The 13,464-nt window shown below is 49.1% G+C and overlaps 1 protein-coding gene across 1 annotated transcript in view; it reads left to right on the top strand.

Annotated features, from left to right (window-relative positions):
* The window catches only part of LOC120516438 (chitin synthase chs-2-like), a 36,338-nt gene that overhangs the window by 19,069 nt on the left and 3,805 nt on the right, over positions 1–13,464 (top strand). Inside the window, exons 8-18 of the mRNA XM_039738091.1 lie at positions 1,055–1,204; positions 2,442–2,616; positions 3,246–3,344; positions 3,428–3,569; positions 4,335–4,535; positions 4,841–5,125; positions 5,201–5,380; positions 6,313–6,688; positions 6,973–7,019; positions 9,971–10,035; positions 12,094–12,204. Coding sequence (XP_039594025.1) covers positions 1,055–1,204; positions 2,442–2,616; positions 3,246–3,344; positions 3,428–3,569; positions 4,335–4,535; positions 4,841–5,125; positions 5,201–5,380; positions 6,313–6,688; positions 6,973–7,019; positions 9,971–10,035; positions 12,094–12,204 — 1,831 coding nt within the window. The remainder of the gene's footprint in view (positions 1–1,054; positions 1,205–2,441; positions 2,617–3,245; positions 3,345–3,427; positions 3,570–4,334; positions 4,536–4,840; positions 5,126–5,200; positions 5,381–6,312; positions 6,689–6,972; positions 7,020–9,970; positions 10,036–12,093; positions 12,205–13,464) is intronic.

Genomic DNA, 13,464 nt, shown 5'->3' with positions numbered 1-13,464 from the left:
ACACCAGGAAGAGCATCCGGCTCTGACTCGGCTTAATCCTGAGCAGGGTCTCGGGGGGCTGGAGCACAAGGCAGGAGCAGGCACTGGCCAGGGCATCAGTCCATCACAGAGGGCATCACCAGTTTAGCATCACCAGTTCACCTAACCTGCGGGAGGAAACCCACACAAACTCCATGCAAGGCCCACCCAGGAATAATCCAATGTCCAACCCGCTATATCCTACCACAAGTACAGGGTCACGGGGGTCTGCTGGAGCCAATCCCAGCTAACACAGGGCACAAGGCAGGAACAAATCCCCAGGCAGGGCACCAGCTCACTACAGGGCACACACCAGGGACAATTTAGGATCACCAATACACCTGACCTGCATGTCTTTGGAGTGTGGAAGGAAACCCACGCAGAAGCGGGAAGCGAACCCTTAAGGGTCTCCTAACTGCGAGGCAGCAGCGCTACCACTGCTCCACCGTGCCACCCCAGGAATAACCAGTGAAGGAAAAACAATTAAACATGTAAAAAACGTGCGGAAACCCACTGGAGTAAACTCTGACGGCTCCAACTAATTTATTAAATGTACACATCAAAGAAGCCCCCAAGACGATACGCACTAAACAATTAACACTGTAAAGGATGGCAAATGTGGGCTGAAGTCTCTGCCAGGTTAGTTCAAGGGTGTTCCCGTGCCAATGCTGCAGAGGCGATGTTGGCTCACTCGAGGATCCTTACCTGGCCGGGATGCCAGTATGCTGTAAGGACAGGGGGAGGTAACATTTGTGAACTATGCGCAGAAACACTAGATGGCAGCATCCCAGTACTTGTACAGACACCCGCAGGGCATGCTGGGAACTGTAGTCCCAGAGGGTGGCCCTGTTGGGTGCTGTCAAGGGTGTTTTGCAGGGATTTGTGACCCTTACTTTGTTGGACTTCCTATGCATTTAGGCCAATGCCCTGGTCGTGTATAAAGAGGAGCCGCTGTGCGTCACTCCGGTCGAGTCGGAGTCGGGAGAAGCGCTGATCTTTTTCTAATCCCACCACCACTTGTCTTCTTCTTCTTAAGGCTTGACAAATCTCAGCCAAAGCAACATTCAAGGCGCAAGCAGATGAGTATCGAGGCCCACATTTTCTTTGATGACGCATTTGAGAGAAGAGAGCGGAAACTGAACAAATACGCAGTCAACCTGGTGGAAGTCATTCAAGAAGTGTACCGGTAAGCCACTAGGGGGCGCTTTGTGTTAATCAGACACGTCTCATTATGGCAAATAAAAGAAGACAACAAGTCTGACGAGCAGGAGTTGAGCATTCAGTTCACAAAGCACAATAACACACACATAGTTAGTGGATCTGTGGAGAGCGACGCCATCACCAACTACGCCAGGGGGGCCAGAGAGTGAATTGTTCAACAGTCCGGGCAACTCAGGGAAGTGGCCCACATTTTTTTTACTTTGCTTGCTAGAATGCCCGTTTTGGCAGAGGGTAATGGCGCCACTGCAGCTGCCCCCTAACTGACCAGTCAGTGGAGAATTCAATGGGGGCCGTGACAGGGGCCGATTGGAGGACAGGGGTCAACCACAAGGGGTTTGCTTTATTGAAATGAGACCCGACAGCCTGGCTCATCATCAGAATACCCAAGAGGCAGGGCTGCTGTATATCCAGGGGCCAGCAGAGGGCGCTGTGACCCAAATATTCAGATGGCCAGCACTGTCAGGGCACTTTGTGGTCACGTTGGGGTAGCGGAGTGAAGAAAAGGTAAGAAGGTGTAAGAAATGTGAGGGGTGAAAATGGCTCCTCTGTGGCACTGCCTGGTGCCCAAAGTCAAACCTTAAATCCTAAAGCTGTGTGTTCAGCTGACTGCGGCCCAAAGCGAGCCACTTAACCTGCCACAATTACAAAGCACCTTGAAGTACTGAAGGGTCCTTCCTTGTCCCGTAAAGTCAGGCCCACTCAGGACTATCACTCATAATGAACTTGTGAAGTGGGGACTGGCACAGAGCTGCCCCCCTGGCAGCACTTTAACTGTCTTTTGACCGTTTTATTTTTGCTTAATATGCCACATTTCTCTCATGTCCAGCCCGTGGTGTCGATTGAGCCGGCCATCTTCACAGTAATGAACAATACAAGGTGTTAGCCACTAGGGGGCCACAGTGGTGGCTCGTCTGCCCTCTAAAGTCACACAGACAGGCTGACTGAGGACAGTAAACTGACCACTGGGGGGGGTGTGTGTGTGAATGAGGGGCTGACGCCCCCTGCTGGGTGTCTATGAGAGCAGCGTAGACCTCCACCCTGTCCAGTAAGGCCCCGAAGACGAGGGTGTAGGTGAGTTTTGATGGCAGCGTTGCTATTTGTTTTAATTGTCAGCTTGTCAAAGTCATTCAGTTGTTAACTAAGAAGACGAAACCCAATGGAGGTCCGTTAACTGGCCTGCTTACCCAATGTCTTTGATTTAGAATTTTTATGGAGGAGGAGAACTCCATCTTCAGTGAAGACTACGAAATGCAAAGGCAGAAGATGGTGAAGACGCCTTACGGGGGTCGCCTGTGCTACTCGCTGCCCAAGGGTAACGGCCTCTACGTCCACTTTAAGGACACCAGCAAGATCCGGCAGAAGAAGCGCTGGTCGCAGGTGAGCCTTGGCTCTCCATTGACGTCTGAATGTTTCTCTCTCGTTGGTTCTCTTTCTCAGTGTGGTTTGCTCAGATCTTCATCATCTGCTCACTCCTCTCATATCCTGCCATATTGCGGCGCTCCCTGGTCCCCTGTGCTCAGATTCACCCAGTGGCCTGTAAATCACATTTTCTTTATTCTGAAATAAACCATTCAGGTGCCCAGTAGCATCGCGTCAGGATTTGAATATTTTAGGGTGGCGTAGCAGTTAGTGCGGCCACCTTATAATAGCTCCAGATGGCTGGTTTGGTGGCTGCCTGTGTGCAGCTGCACAATCACACCTATTGTTACCAAAGTGGGACCCCGTGACCTCCGGGTTAACAGCTCCAGCTGCCCATCCTCAACACTTTATGTGTTTTTTAATTTGCCAGTCGATCTCAGAGGGCACACTCACCCTTGTTTCAGGATGGCCAGGTATGCTCTGTGGAATGAAACCTGATAACAGGCCAACCCCTGGGCCCACCTAATGTGAGGCAGCAACCCAACGCCCTATGCCACCCTACAGCTTGGCGTATTTAGGCCGTCTCACAGGTGGCAGGTGGACTTGATTGGCAGCTGTGGTGACGCCATTGTTCTTATGCTCTTCAGATCATGTACATGTATTACCTCCTCGGGTGGAAGCTCACCAAGAAGTACTTTGACAATAAAGACAATGGCGACCTCAAAACCTTGGAGGAACAACTCCAGGTAGATATTTCTCCCTCTTGACTCTTTTACGTCAATTTCTAGCCGCCATTCCACGTAACGTCCACACCTTTACACCCCGACAGAAAGAAAAACACAACACCTACGTCCTGGCCTTGGATGGGGACACGGACTTCCAGCCGTCTGCCCTGATGCTCTTGGTCGATCGTCTTCGGATGTACCCGCAAGTGGGCGCCGCATGTGGACGGATTCACCCGACAGGGATGGGTAAGAAGCTGTCATTTGTAGAAAGAAGGGCAAACATGCCCAGTAGGTGGTGCCCAAGGCTTGCTAGTTTAAACTCAGCCATTTTTACTCACTTATTACACTTAGTTCAGAGTTCAAACAAGTGAATCAGCAGCAAAAATGGCTCACCAATTAAGAAGATGGTTAGAATGAAAACCTGCAGCCACTGCGACCCTCCAGGACCGGAGTCGGACACCCCTGTCATTGTGTAGAAGAACAAGAGGATCATTTCTGTGTTAATAATTTCCATCCGTCCATCCATCCATCCTTTTCCGCTTATCCGAGGTCAGGTTGTGGGGGCAGCGGCTTGAGCAGAGATGCCCAGACTTCCCTCTCCCCGGCCACTTCTTCCAGCTCTTCCAGGGGAATCCCGAGGCGTTCCCAGGCCAGCCGGGAGACTTAGTCCCTCCAGTGTGTCCTCCCGGTTGGACGTGCCCGGAACACCTCGCCAGGGAGGCGTCCAGGAGGCATCCTGATCAGATGCCTGAGCCACCTCATTGGACTCGTCTCGATGCGGAGGAGCAGCGGCTCTACTCTGAGCTCCTCACCGTATCTTTAAGTCTTTGTCTATTCATTTCCAGCGGTGTGTTTATTCATTATTGTGACTTCGCTCAACATCAGGCCATATTTGAAGAGTGCCGTTATTTCTAAAGGTCTCCTTGTCACTGTGAGCGTCTGTGACGCTCAGCTCTTTGCAGAAGACCACCTGTGGTACTCGACTCCTTTCACACGTTTGTCTCTTTTTAGGACCCATGGTGTGGTACCAGAAGTTCGAGTACGCAGTCGGCCACTGGCTTCAGAAGACGGCTGAACACGTCTTTGGATGTGTGCTCTGCAGTCCCGGCTGCTTTAGTCTGTTTAGGGGGTCGGCGCTTATGGACAACAACGTGATCAAGCGCTACACCACCAAGGCCACCGAGGCGGCCCACTACGTGCAGTACGATCAGGGTAAGTCAGTCAAAGAGCTCGGCCGTCCTAACAGCATCTGTCTGGGTGGGAGAGGCCAGGACTGACTGGTGGGCTTAACGACATCCGCTGGTGGACGCCACTGGTGCTCCTCATTTGAACTCTTTGTAAGATTCACATTTGCTGCCGACTTCCTCCAAATCGATACGCGAGAATGTTGAAAACGTGCAGTCGTAAATGAAGTCTTCCTGTCACGCCAGCGTTAATGTCCCACGATTCACGACATCTCGCCGACTCTTTATTTTTGTAAACTTTCTTCGTTTCTTGTGCTCTGCGTGTTCTTCCAGGTGAGGACCGCTGGCTGTGCACCCTGCTGCTGCAGCAAGGCTGGCGAGTGGAGTACAACGCCGCCTCAGATGCCTACACCAACTCCCCCCAGGAGTTTAAAGAGTTCTACAACCAGAGACGCCGCTGGGGGCCTTCGACGCTGGCCAACACCCTGGACATTCTGAACACGGGCAGGCAAATCGCCAGGAGGAACCCGTCCATATCGAGGCCATACATCGTCTACCAGATCATTTCAGTGATTTCGTCCATCCTGTCACCAGCCACCGTCTGCCTGATGATCGCAGGTAGGGTCACATCGACTGTCCCTTTAAATTTGATGTAACGTCTCACTGACGTGTGCTGTTTGTGTTCCTTCACAGGCGCCTTTCGGTTCGTGTTTAAGGTGGACCCAAACGGATCCCTTTGCTTGGCTCTGCTCCCGGCTTTGGTGTACATCATCATTTGCTTCAACATGAAAGCTGAGATCCAAATAATGGTGGCCGGCTTCCTGAGTGTCCTCTACGCATTTCTAATGATGGCCACAATCATCTCCATCATCGGTAAGTGACACTTATAGGACTGAGCTGGCACTCATCAGTCCCTCGGAGCTCTGAGTCATCGCTGGTGTTTGGGTTAGGCAGACAAAGTGAGGGACGACACGGTGACACGAGTGTCATTATGGCCTGCCTGGCTGGCACCTTTACTGAAGGCGTCCATTACAGTTGTTTCCTGGTGTTTTTTACGTTCAGCGTTTGGGATCAGGGTCACACTGTGAGTCAGGGGCCGGTGTCTTGGTCACTACCCCATACTGCCTGGCCGGTGAACCTCATGTCAAGGCGCTTTAAAAGGTCAGAGCAGCAGCACAACTAGAGAAACGACTGACTTGCGGTCACGGGGTGAGTGAGTGACCGGTGGCAGCCTTGCCTACTAAGCCACACTGTGGTCCTGACCTTTTCACTTTGTCACACTTCAGATGTCACTTCTCGTGTGCACAGATGTTGACTTTCTTGTCCATTTTGATTTGTTGATGAAGTCTGCTCACCTAACGGCTCCTGATAGGATTTCCATGTCATGTGACTAAGCGGACTCTCAGACTCCAGGAAGGCCCCTTTAGCTCTTCTATCAGGGAGGCTGCTTGTTTTAGTGATCTGTGGGTGGATTGGGGGTTCAAATCAAAGATGGGCCTCATCCTTGTTATCACCCAAAGGCTGGCGCAGCCCTGCTGGACGTCTGGGCTTCTCCGCTTTAATTGGACGTCTGACACGTCTGGTACTGTGTGGGACCTTCTGGGGGGCGGGGTGTTAGCTGGGAGGGTGGAGGGCAGTCATTGGTTAGCAGATTTGGGGCGGTGCTTCTCTTTGGAGGCGGGGCCTCTGTTCTACTGCTGTAGCCTCAGCTCTTTTAAATGAAGTGCAGCGACTGCGGAACACAAGTCTCTTATGTTTTACTTGGTATGGCGCCCTTTTGACTCCTGGTGTTTTTCTTTTTTTAGGAGACATAATAAGTGAGCAGACATTTTTGACTCCCACTGGCATCTTTTTGTTTTCTTTGACTACCATATACATGGTGACGGCCCTGCTGCATCCACAGGAGTTTTACATTCTCCTCTATGGACTTCTCTACATCATCACCGTCCCGAGTGCCTACCTGCTGTTGACCATTTACTCCATGGTGAACATGAATAACGTCTCATGGGGGACCAGAGAAAAGCAAACTGCCGAAACGAGCAAAAGGCACAGCACATCCAAAGGGACAGAACAACACAAAAGAAAGTGGAGCTTCTCCTGCTGCAACTTGGGATTTCGTGTTAGCAAAAAGTCGGAGATGACAGACGATGCAGAGACTGAGCAGCTAATTGAAGTTAAAAGGTAAAAAAACGTAAATCACATTACTTGTTATAATATAATATAATATAATATAATATAATATAATATAGCAGCTTCAGCACTGTCACCAGTAACCCAAGTGTTGTGTCCAACTCAGCACCTCATGATGAAGAGCAGGGCCGTCCTGAGCAAAGCATTTAGGAGTCGATATTATTAATGTAATCAAAAAATGAAACAAGTAAACATCTGACTGCTCACCCAAATAAAACATGTTGGCAGTTTAAAGTATCCTGATGACAAGAAATCTCCATTGTGTTTGTCTACAGTGCTGAGCCAGCAGAAGACCTCATGGAAATGACAGACGATGAAGAATGTAAGTAACGTAATAAAACATGGAGGGCTGAGTGAGTGGAGGGGAACCACATGAAGGAATCTGAAAACAGACCATCTTTAAATAAACACACTCTTTAACTATCTATCTATTATTGAGCGCCTTTCACTCTATCTAGCTATGTATTATATAGTGCCTTTCACATATCTATCTGTCTGTCTGTCTATTATATAGTGCCTTTCACTCTATCTATCTCTCTATCTCTATCTAGCGCCTCTCTTATGTCTCTTCTATTCTGCCCTGAACCCCCTGATGTGCACACAGTGCCTTCTTGTTCCCTTTCTTTTCTGGTCCCCCTTTCACCCAGCATGTTGTTTCGGGTCCTGTGAGCCCCAATGTCAGGTGGTTCCCCCTTCCCCGAGCCCCCACTACTCCAGGGGCCTCATGTATAACGCCGTGCGTAGAACTCGCACTATAACATGGCGTGAGCACAAAAGCTGAAAATGTGCTTACGCACAGAAAAATCCAGATGCAGGAATCTGTGCGCACTCCAACTTCCACGTTCTTCCACTCCATAAATCCCGATCAGCGTGAAAACTAACTCGTGCACGCGCATTTTGTAACGCCCAACTCCTCCCAGAATTACGCCTCTTTGAATATGCAAATCAATATAAATCGCCCTTAAGCGCAGCCTTCTGTGAAAAGACAATGGGAAAAGCACGGGGGAAAATATAAGAATTTCAGCGAATACCAAGTGGAGGCAAAGGAAAAACAGACTATTTGTTCAAATAAACCGAGGAATAATCAACAAAATGAAGTTGATCGAGTGACGTAGCGTGTTGGAGAAACTTGAAAGCTCACATTCACAAAATCGCACAGTGCCGGAAATAAAAAAGAAGTCACATATCAAAGTCGCCGTGAAAAGCCGAGTTGTAGCCCACCGTCTGAGTGTCACATGAAAGCTTATTAGGGTACAGAGAAAAAAGGCACACAGTGAGGAAAAAGTACGAAATGTCAACTTCAATCTCGACATTTTCACTTTAATCACGTAGTTTATTTTGTCATTAAAGTAGAACATCATAAACTTCATCTTAAAATCGTTTAATTAACCAGTTTCTCAAATCACATCGTAATTAAAGTAGCACGTTAAATGCTTTGTTTTGTATTTGATCTTCTACTCGTATGTGATCTGTGTGTGTGAATCACTACTTGCTTCTTAAACCGGCTCTCTTCCTCCAACTGGTCACAGAGTCCATGACATTTGTGATATTACAGCTCTCTGAATAACTCAAATACTGAGATGTATACGTGATGTCATTTTCATGATGACAGGAGCTAAAGCACATTATTAAACATGTGCTTCACTTTGATGAAATAATTTATCGCAGCAGTACTCAGGGCGGCTCTAGGCTTGTGGTGGCACTGGGCAGAGGAAGAATCGGTGGCTCCTTCGCCCGCCCGTCAGTAAGGCAGCTTATGCCCGGTGGATGGCCTCGTCCGTTGCAGACACTAGCCGCCTCGTGCTCATGACAAGCATTTAATTTTTGTCGAAATTTGTCGCTGCGTTTTTAGCTGTGTTGTTATTTTCTCTTTCTGTTTTATATTCAATATATATTGGCGTAGCCGTCACTGCAGTCCTTGCTTTTCTTTCCCAAGTAACCGATCGCCATACAATCAGCTCTGTAATAGAAGTTAAGCCATCTGTAAGCTTAGCGCCGATTCTTCAAAACGTTTAAAGAACATTGAAATATCTTCGTAGTACATGTTTAATTATTCTATCCTTAAAGACACTCCCAGTGAAGAATATAGATTATTTAAATGAAGTTAAAGTTTTATCTGTATAATTTAACAAACATATTTTGCTGCATTTCATCTTAAAAATGATCTCGTCATCATATGTAAATATGTGCTTTATAAAGTGGCTCAGGTTGTGAGATATTATAACTGTAGTGCAAGTTTACAGTGAGGTGATTGTATTAATAAGTACAAACAGTTCTACCAGGAGCAATTGATTGAATGCGTTTAAAGTTCTTGGGATTAAACTGTTTGTGAACCGCGAGGTCCGTACAGGAAAGGCTTTAAAACGTTTTGCTGTGGCTGAGACTGCGTGTGCTTAATGCTGTATATCGATAATTCTCTTTGCGATCAGCTGCTGCTGTGATTCACACTCAGATACAGTGATATAAATACTCTGAGTGGTGCAGTGAGAGAAATATGGAAAAAGATGATCCGCTGTGGCAACTCCTAACGGGAGGAGCTGAAAGAAGAAGAAGAAGAAGAAGAAGAAGAGGAAGGTGCAGTGAGAGTAACAACGCTAAAGCAGTTCTGGTATTTGGAATACTATGGCTGTTCCCTCTACCATTATATTGTTACAAGTTAATTACAATCAGATGCGTTACACTAATAAACAATATGCGGTTAGTTTCAGTGTATTTATAAAATAAGGAGTAATCACACAGGAACAGTAGCACTGCTTTGACGCTGGGTGCCAAGGCATGAGGTACCGTGGTAAAGTGCGTGGCTTTACGCCAAGTGTAGGTTTTATACATCGTGATTTGAACGTGGAAACGTTCTTACTCAACGTTTCTGTGCGTACGCACCGTTCATACATGAGGCCCCTGGTGATTGTTTAGACGTAATGCCACAGCGACTGAAGTATTTTTGATTATCTGGCCTGGTGGCGCAGTGGCTGACTCGGCTCCAGCTGAGCGTCTGTGTGAAGTTCGCCTTTTGTGTGTTTTTCTTTCTTGGGGTCTCTGATTTCCCTCCCATCTCTCAGTAATGTGTGTGTTAGACCAGCTGGCAAATCTAAAGAGCCCTGATGTGTGTGCCCAGCGACAGACTGGCATGTGTGTCATTGTCCGTGCTGCAGCTCTGAGGCTGTGTCCCGGACTGATCAGATTTCATGACCACTGAATGACTCGAAGTGCGTCTCCTTTGCTCCGTTTCCTCTTTGGCGTATCGATTGTTATTTTGTGTTTTTCTTTATGTAGGTTGGAAGCGTCAGCTGCAGAGCTGCTCCGATCGAGTCGAGTTTGACGAGGTGCCCCTCGACGAGGTTAGTGGAGTTCTTAATTTCTAAATCTCTGAGCGGTGATCCGTGTCAGGGCCAAAGGCACCTAAGCGTGTTTGCATTTGATTTGGGGTGTTTAGCCATTTACTTGGGACCCCTGAACTACGAAGGTTTCTTAATACAGCAGACGGATGATCGCCGTGGCACTGAAAAGATCTGCAAAAATGTTGGAGTCGACCCTCCCATCCCACCTTCAGTCCATTTTTACAAAACAAATGAATTTGTTAAAGAGTGTGCGTCACACATGAGGGTCAAACATGTAGGATCGGCGTTGGCCCAAGATGGACGAATCGAGGGAGACGCAGCCCAGGGGGTGCAGTGAGGGTGGAACGACTAGCAGAAGGCATCAGGAGTGTCGTGGGAATGAAGAAGTAAAGAGAAGCTGAAAGGTCCAGCAGTGACGTGTGACACCGAGACACGGACAGTGAAGGGAGAAGAAGAAGTCGGCTGTGACAGAAACGAGAAGGTGGAGGTGTGGAGTTTCAGAAAACAAAGACCAGCAGAGGGACGACCATCGTAGGAGAGAAATCTGAAAGGACAGGAGTGACACGTGACGAGGAGGGACAACGTGGACACAAGAGTGAAGGTACAGGAAGCGGAAAGTGAGGAAAAACTGAAGATGAAGTGCCTGACCGGCGAGGAGCTGCAGGGCTGAGCCAAAGATGAAGAGGAGGGAGACGAAGGTCTAGTCGATGGCTGCTGATGTCCTGTTTGTGTGGCCAGGCTGACCGTCCGATGCGACGTCGTCTTCTCTTTAAGATGGCGGCTCACCATCCCCGTCTCTCTACTCTCCCATTCACTAAAAGACGCCTGCTTACCTTTGGGACGTCCCTGCTTTGCGTTCCTGACTTCGCTTTGCGTTTGCGTCAGTCGGCCCCTCCAGTCTCCACCTCTTGGCCTTGTGCTCATCCGAGGCTCTGCCTGCTCCCACTCCTTGCTTTCCTCTCCCAGTTCGAGTCGTTTGGGATTCTTCCAGTTAAACAGTGGATGACGTCTGTGAGGACACCTAGTGGAAAACACAGGGAAGTGTGCCTAAGAAACACTGCGGAGTACAAAAGGTCATGGAAACCTGCAGCAAGCCACCGAGTCAAGGGACTGAAGTGGAAAAGTCAGGAAAGAGCGGAGTGTGTTGTGGGAGATGATCGGGGGGGCATAACATCTGACTGGTCCAGGTTTACTCAGAGCCACCCTGAGGTCGCGTCCTCGTCCTTTCACATTTGGGGGCCTTTTGGCTTCTCCTGGTTGCCACTTTTACTTTCATGGCCGCCAAGTCGTCTAATTTGCTGGAGTGCCCCGTTATAGCAGAGGATCCATGAAGCCTCCTGACCTACCGATGTTTTCCCATCCACCTTCTGCTCTTCCAATGACTTGCACTGGGGGTCTGCTTTGCCATCCGGAGGGGCTATCTGATGTGTAAAAGAGGAACATCTGAAAGGCGACTGAAGAAGAAGTCATTGAGGAACGCGAGTTAGAAGGTTTGTGGGGGGCTTTAGAAATGACGAGAGTGACAAGCACTGAGCACCGCAGGCCAATGGCCACTCTCATCTGCTGGTCACTCTGAGGTGGATTATTCCAAAGTTCTGAGGGACTGACGCCTTTTATTGGCTAACTGAAGACTTTACAATGTGCAGCTCGGGCCCCTTGTTGTGTCGATGAGCACACAAAGAAATCTGCAGGCTGTGATCTCCAAAGACCTTCTCTGTTACAGTGAAGCTTCTGTCTTAGAGTCTCCTTCTCGGACTGTCCTCTGCCACTTCTATTTACTGGAGATCAGTTATGTACAGTGCCACCTGCTGTCCAAATGAATAACATCACTAATAACACAACGTAACAGTTTGCCAATTAAAAGACGTCACTCTGCTTGAATGGCTAACACGGCACAACACCCTCGTGCTACGCATTTTAAATTTTGTCCAGCGTGTTCTTCACAGGATGTCGTGGGAGCTGACAATGCTGGATAGAACTGAAAACCCGTCGCCATAACATGGTGCCGACAGCTGCTGCCTTCCTGCTTTTTCTAACCTGCTCGATATTTTGTTTCAGGATGAGATGCTCTTCTGGAAGGGCCTGATCAAGCAGTATCTGTTTCCCATTACGGAGGATGAGAAGACCAAAGAGAACATCATGAAGGACCTGCGATCCCTCAGAAATAAGGTACTGTAAAGATGGGCCTGGTAAGCACAGACCATCAAGGCCACTAGAGGGCACTGCGGCTTACATTTACAGGAGTCCAGGATGGGCCGCCTCGCCACACAGTATGGGACGTTAGGAGCCCACCAGGAATCCTGGTGTCACTGAAGGGAGGTCCATGTGGGCATCAGCAGGCCTTTGACGGGTGGTCAGGTAGCCCAGAGGTACTTACAGAAGGTTACCTGCCCTCAGGTTTTAAAGCCCCTCATTTAACAGCCAGGGACCTTAGAAATAGAAGTCAGCTGGTCATAAGGACTCAATAGGTGGTCCTCTCCTGTAGTGATGTCACCAGCCTAGCCCACCACACCAGCAGTCACAGAGTAGTAGAAGACGTGAAGGACGTCACCACACACATAAGGAGCACAGTCTCCTCAGAGTCTGCTGTGCCATTTGTTCTGAGGAGAGTCCAACCTGCCATTGATGTGGACCCCCCCCCCCCCAGTACTTCTAGGGGTACACCACCTCCACATCTACTCCCTTAACATGGAGGGTCTTTAGTGCAGTGAAATCCAATAAGCACTTGCTTGGTTTTGCTGATGTTAAGTTGCAGACGATTGTCCAAGTCCCCTCCTCTGTCTCGTCCCCCTTACCGACACATCTGAGAATTTCTGCGGGTGACCTGACCTGCTGCCTTGGAGGTGCACAGAGTGAGGAGATGAGCAGATCCACACAGTGGTGGCCCCCTTTGACCCCTGTGTCGACTCCATCGCTGCCTTTGGATCTCGGACTCTGAGGACACTGAACATACTTGGGAACATTCAGATGGCGTGCCACGGCTCTGGGGTGAATGTGAGATTGCTGACCAGTCAGCCAGGTGACGCTGATAAGCGCCCATCACCAATTACCCAACGGAGGTTACAGAACAGGGACTGTGTGATTTCCGTGTGGTGGTCTCCGTAATGTTATCTGCAATTGAGCCCCCCACTCAGAGAGGAAGTGTAAATCGGCTCCTGTGCCCATCATCCTTGTGAGCCAAAAGGGCGAGCGCTGCCACTGCCCGTCGTGTCGTACTGCACCCTCTTTCTGTAGGGAGTCTGCACACTGAAGAGAGAGGAGAGAAGGTGGCAATGAGCTGAGGACATCGGAGTGGGCCGACGTGCCACTGAAACGGGCAGGGCCACGACACCTCCTCTTCACTTCGTTCTCCTGCCACTTGGAGTCTCTAAATCTCCATGTCTGGTCGACAGAAGGTCGAGGTCAACTTTCACGCCAAGCTGCCGTTTT

The sequence above is a fragment of the Polypterus senegalus genome, chromosome 16 (genome assembly GCF_016835505.1).
Source record: "Polypterus senegalus isolate Bchr_013 chromosome 16, ASM1683550v1, whole genome shotgun sequence".
NCBI classification, from domain to species: domain Eukaryota; kingdom Metazoa; phylum Chordata; class Cladistia; order Polypteriformes; family Polypteridae; genus Polypterus; species Polypterus senegalus.
The sequence above is the reverse complement of the archived record's forward strand: the minus strand, read 5'-3'. Positions and strand labels throughout refer to the sequence as shown.